The following is a 6105-nucleotide window of genomic DNA, read 5'->3' as shown; positions in this document are numbered from 1 at the left end:
CTGTAGTTCATCTGGTAAACAGAAGTAGAGGGAAATAAAATCTACACTATAACAGTACCAAGGGGACAGTAAACAAAGGAAAAACAACTTAGATGAAAACAGTAAATGAGGGACCCACCCACAAAGGGTACATGAACAGGGGAATGACTGTTTGAAGAAATACAGTTCAAAGGTGCCTAATGGATATGTGAGGGCCCACTAGGTGAAAAAGGTACAGCCCAAGGACCAGCAGCTGCAAGGAGCACTTCCTTTGGAAGAGAAACAAAGAACAGGACATGGAGCTGGACTTACAGCCAAGAAGAGGAAAAGTTGATTGTTCTCTTAAGTGACAGTATAAGCACTTTTGAGAACGTGTTTGGTATCTGCACAGACAAGAGTAGCATGTACAAGCTCAAAGGTTAATGTGTTGGTAGCCTATAGTTTATTATTATGATTGGAAGAGACTGAGGCACTGCTCCTACATCAAGTTATGCAAGAACAGACCTTTTTGTCCTTGTCTGCAGTGGGGGAAAATTGTGTTCTTGCGTTGTATTTTTTTTTTATGCTCATGGTACAATTTTGGGGTTTTCCCTTAAAAGTTCTAAAAAAATTAGTCAATCCTTTTTGTCTTGGTTGCCTCTACCTCCCCTCAGTAAGCCTAGCTCGGGCACCACATAGGCTGGCTCCAGTGGAGTGGGCATGAATAATCAGCAGGAGCAAAGGGAACTTCTGAGCTGCACTCTGTTCTGAATACCTATAGAACATGTACCTATTTAAAATATGCAAACCTGGGTCATAAGCTAATTACTTGGATTATAGATCCCATTTTTACAGCTGTTCAGTTGTGTTAATTGTTGCATTACTTGAACAAAACCACCTATGTTACTACCAGCTTATTTCACAATACATGCGGAAAAAGATCAATGACTTAAAGGGAAAAAGCAAGTTGCGGCAAGCAGAGAGATATTTAAGTTAACACTATTTATTAATAGACAGACAAGTTTCTGCAGGGTTCCTTTTTGAAATTTTGATTAGGAACAACTGTAAATTATTTCCCAAAGCAATCACTGCAACATGATCAGTCCAATCATATTCCTGTGCTATATCAGCTGCTGGTTTCAGGTCTTTGCTCTTCTCTTCGTTGATCCACCACTTCCCACGTAGAAGTAGTACCTCTGTCCTGTAAGAATAAATAAGTGGGTCAAACCCAGTAATTTTTTTGATTACACACAATACTTTGAACCTGGTTAAATTATTTAAATCCCTAGAACCATAACACATGCCTGAAGTAGCCTAAGTGAACCTGAAACATTCTGTATTAAACTCAAACAGCAAAAATGCTGATTACATTTTAAAAAACCAAGTAGGTACTTGACTATTAGCTGTATTTCTAAGCTTCAATAGCATTGCTATTGATCAAGTTAAAAAAAAAAGTGGTCCTATCTTTTCACAAAATATCTTTAATTACTTTGGGTTAAGAGGCAAAGACTGAACAATAATTTTTCAAAATGATGGTTACATTATTGGGGGGGAAGTGGACACTCAGTTTAGTTTAAATTAATTAATATGGCATTGACATGAGAAAAATATTGCAACTTCGGGTCTGAAACATTGCTGAGACCACATTGTGTGATGGGAGAAGTATATTGGATTAGGTGATGAAGATACTCTAACGCCTATTGTTTTAAAAAACAATAGTGTGTACCTTCTCAAACTAAAGTCATCAGAATAGGTTTTCATGTTTATAACTTTTGCAGAAATAAAACAAAATAGGCCTCCTTTATGACCCCTAAATGAGAAGAAACTGCCTAGTACATTTTGAGCTCTTTAAACTTTAAAAGAATGACACAAGGTTGAATATTTTTAATAAAGTATTATCTTAGTATGATAGTCCAACTAGTCATTTCTGCCTCCTATTATTACCTAGCCATTCGATTCAGTTTATTTCCCAAAACTGCAAAGTGCCTCTGAAGAGTTCAACAGGCTTCAACAATGGAATTTTCAGATCTACCGAGTTTGACTGGTAGTCATAAGGGATATTTAAAGTAGTATGCAGAATTAAATACATATAGAACAGAAAATCAGAGTTTGATACATGAGCAGATTAAACATAGCAATAGGTTATTTAATTGTCAGCATGAACTGTGTTAGTCAAAAGAATTCAGTTCTATTAAACCTGAAATAAGTTTTTTACAGACTTAGAGAAAAGTGAAGTACATGCAAGAGTTACGGGATAATCTTACAAACAGATTAATTAAAGTTACATTATTTAAAAAACTGAGATCAGCAAGAAGAGTGAGACACTGGACGAAATCCGTACCTTCAGTATCTGAGCCAATAAAGGGACAAATCCTTTTGTAACATGATATTATGTAAATCAGATTTTGAGGATAAATTTTTAAAGAAGTTTGAATATTTTGATAGTTTAAGAAAATAAGCTTTCAGGAGAAAAGGACTTTAGTGATTTAATGGAGGCTAAATACAAATTAATAAAGACAAACTAACTTATTAGCATTCTAAGACTTTGAATTTGGAATTTTCCTGGCTCCTCTTTAGAGCAGGTACTACCAAGATTATTTTTTTTAAGTGGTTACATTTGACAGATTCCAAATAGTTCTTACATTCTTAATTTAAAAAGACAGCAGGAAGATGTCTCACTTTATAACCACGGCTGTCTCGACACGAGGCTTTTTTGTCAGTAATTTCCCACCACGGGTCCCAATAAAAGTGCTGGTGTAAATAGGATTCAGGTGGCCACCAGCATCTTTCCTACAGCAACGTTCCTGCTGTTGCTGAAACAATGGGATATTTTTGGCACAAAAAAGTGCAGGCAAGGCCATACAACGAATAATTTGTGGGTAAGACTTTGTCAATATAGCTCTATAAGAAGTTTAAATGGAAACAAGTAAAATAGCATAAAGTGTCTGACCAAATCGATCATCTGTTTTAGACTCTAGCTTCTTAAATAGAAATTCATCTGTGTCACTGCTAGTGCCAGTTCTAAGTGATGAGCCTCAAAAGTGAATTGGCTCAGTTTTGCAGGGGATTTCTGACTGTAGCACAGATCTGAATACTTGTGCTACAATTACAGGGCTGAAGCGTTGAAAAGGACAGTAAGGCAAGAGGAATGGGAGGAGCAGTATTGGGTTGAGGGAGATTATGTAAGATCTTGAAGGTGAGACGGCGCCTCTTGAAATGATGGAAGAAGAGAATGAGCCAATTAAGGTGTTTTTTTAAGGGGAGATATGGCTGGAGAAAGGGGAAGGAAAAATAATTCAACGGTGGCATTAGGGATAGACTAGAGGCAGAGAGAAGGGCTAGAAAATAAGGTGGCTACAAGCACTTGGGACAGTGCAGAAGGAATGGAGCTATTTAAGTGAGAGGACTGAGGTTGCTTTTCACAATGACTTCTGGGGGGAAAGCCCCACCTTCCTATCCAAAACCAAAGTTAACGAAGAGCATGAAAGATCAGTGCAAACAGTGTCCCCGCTTCTTGTCAAGCCTACTCCAAATTGCTACCATTCTACATCATAATCATTGCTGGCCCTTGTTTAATCCAACCATAAGGCCAGATGGGGATTTCAGAAATGGCAGAGGATGTTTTAACAGCTAAATAATACGCTCTCAGTAATTACAGAAGAAGCCATAGCTACCATAGAGAGGTGGGGGGAGAATATAAAGCTAACCGATTGATTGTACATGACCACTTCATTCTACCCACTACTAGTCCAAATGCACACAGCGCAGAGCACAGTACTGGGAGATGCTGACAAAGGGTGTGAAAAGGGAAAAAAAAACTGCTGTCTGACACTGAAGAAAGTCCAGAGAAGAGCAACAAAAATGATTAAGGTCTAGAAAACATGACCTATGAGGAAAGATTTTAAAAATTGGGTTTGTTTAGTCTGGAAAAGAAAAGACTGAGAGGGGACATGATAATTTTCAAGTACATAAAAGATTGTTACAAGGAGGAGGGAGAAAAATTATTGTTCTTAACCTCTGAGGATAGGACAAGAAGCAATGGGCTTAAATTGCAGCGAGGGTGGTTGAGGTTGGACATTAGGAGAAACTTCCTAACTGTCAGGGTGGTTAAGCACTGGAATAAACTGCCTAGGGAGGTTGTGGAATCTCCATCACTGGAGATTTTTAAGAGCAGGTTAGACAAACAGCTGTTCGGAATGGTCTAGATAATACTTAGTCCTGCCACAAGTACAGGGGACTGGACTAGATGACCTCTCGAGGTCCCTTCCAGTCATACGATTCTATGAATTACTAAAGGAGTTGCAAAGACAATATTTTCTCAAACCTTTACGTTGATTCCAAATGCAGCAAGGTCTCGCCGCAGGTTGTCACAAGCCTGCAGAAGGGGTTCTCGCTCCAGCAATAGCTGCCGTCTTGTCTCTTTCTCTTCCTGTTTTGTTTCCTTTGCTAGAATGGTACCTTCTTCCACCTGCGCCGCTGCTGTTGCTCCAGGCATAGCAAGAGCATAATTCCGCACCTTGACACGGAAGCTTACTAGTTCATCAATCACACTGGAAAGCGTAGCTGAATTTTTGTTTTCTGGGACAACCTATAAATCAAAAGCAGCAGCATTAAAATATTGCATCAGAAAATGAGTTAAGCAGTATTCATTCAACAGAATAAATTCTGAAGTAAGGCCTTGTCTACATGCAAGGCATGTGTACATTGCAATCAGGAGTCTGATTATAGCACAGGCTGGCATACCTCCACCCGCTTTTATCAAGCTAACACAGTTAAAACCAGTAGCGTTGTTGCAGTGATGCAGCCTCTACAAGCTGCCAAGGACCCTGGGAACATACTTGTATTACATGTTCATGCCATCATGTCTTCACTGGTATTTTGAACTGTGCAATCTAGATTAAAGCTGGAGCAGGTAATGCTAGTCCATGCTGCAATCACACTTCTGCTTGCAGTGCAGGCAAAGTTGTACGGCCTTAGCTATACTTGACGTAGTTATAGTGGTGTAACTGTGCTTATGCTAGTGTAACTTATTCCGGTACAGGAAGGGGAATGAGCTATACTGTTGTGAGGCACCTTTGCACCAGCATCTTATCCATTTCCAAATCCTTCCTTAAGACTTGACTTTCAGATGCCCACAGAAACTTCCAACATCCAACAATGACTAGGCAGGTGGCAAACAGACAACTACTCCGGGCTTGTCTAAACCGGGAAGTCATTCCAGAATAGCTATTCCTGATTAACTCCATCTGTGGATGCTTTTATTCCGAATTAATTTAATCCACTTCCAAAGGGAATGGATCTGGCATGTTTGTAATAGATCCAAACAAACTGTCATCCCTTTATCAAGGCATCATTTCCATTCAATTACAACAAACTCTCTTCCAGAGAAACCAGGCACAGAGTTCTCAGTGTTCTAATCCTACCCCACACCAACATCTTCAGCACCACCTGAAAGCCAGAGAGAACCCATACAGTATGCAAAAGTTCAGAAAAGCGTATATCTAGCTAGGTACAAAGGGCACAGAATGCAGATGAACATGATTCCCCCAAATACAGCATGTCACCAAAAAACACAACAAATGCATAAAGCAAATGTGTGGACTAATAGCCAGCTCCTAACATACACAGCTGATCAGAAGCCAAATACATCAGAAGCTGCTCTAACACGGTAATACAAAGGAACCACCTCAATTTATGGCTGAGAAGTTACTGCTTTTAAAAGGCTTGTGTGTGTGTATATACTATAAATAAATAGATGTTTGTTTGAATCCATAAAAAATTATGATATGGATTTGCTCCTTGTTTAGAATTGAATAGCATCTGCAAATTTTAGGACCTACAGAAAACAAGCCTGGAACAGCTCTCTCAGCTCCTGTCCCATTTATTTTTTAAATATATAGTATTGGATTATTGCCTTTGGCTTTTAGCGTCTCTCCGCATAGCACTCTTGCACTGGCGTTTCACTGGTTTCCTTTTCCTCCCCATTTCTACCTTAGCCAGTACTTAAGGACCTCAGTCACAAACACATTCTTGTTTCACGCCCCAAACTCGTTTCCACCGCACCAATGCCGCAATAGAAGAGGCACAGGAATATTCAAGAGCAGAATTCAGCCCATACTTTGTTCTATACTGTTAAGCTGTGTTTAA

General features: G+C 39.2%; 1 protein-coding gene across 9 annotated transcripts in view; it reads right to left on the bottom strand.

The window, feature by feature from the left end:
* Positions 1-945: 945 nt before the first annotated feature.
* The window catches only part of CARS2 (cysteinyl-tRNA synthetase 2, mitochondrial), a 110763-nt gene continuing 105603 nt past the window's right edge, over positions 946-6105 (bottom strand). For all 9 annotated transcript variants that reach the window (XR_010600506.1, XM_042861439.2, XM_065592124.1 and 6 more), the window contains 2 exons: positions 4283-4546; positions 946-1159 (listed from right to left, as the gene is read on the bottom strand). Coding sequence is in view for 8 of the 9 variants with exons in the window: in XM_042861439.2 (XP_042717373.2) it covers positions 1085-1159; positions 4283-4546 (339 nt within the window). In the remaining variant the exon portion in view is untranslated. The remainder of the gene's footprint in view (positions 1160-4282; positions 4547-6105) is intronic.

Source organism: Chrysemys picta, chromosome 1 (genome assembly GCF_011386835.1).
Source record: "Chrysemys picta bellii isolate R12L10 chromosome 1, ASM1138683v2, whole genome shotgun sequence".
In the NCBI taxonomy this organism is placed as follows: domain Eukaryota; kingdom Metazoa; phylum Chordata; order Testudines; family Emydidae; genus Chrysemys; species Chrysemys picta.
This window is presented reverse-complemented; position numbering and strand designations above follow the sequence as displayed.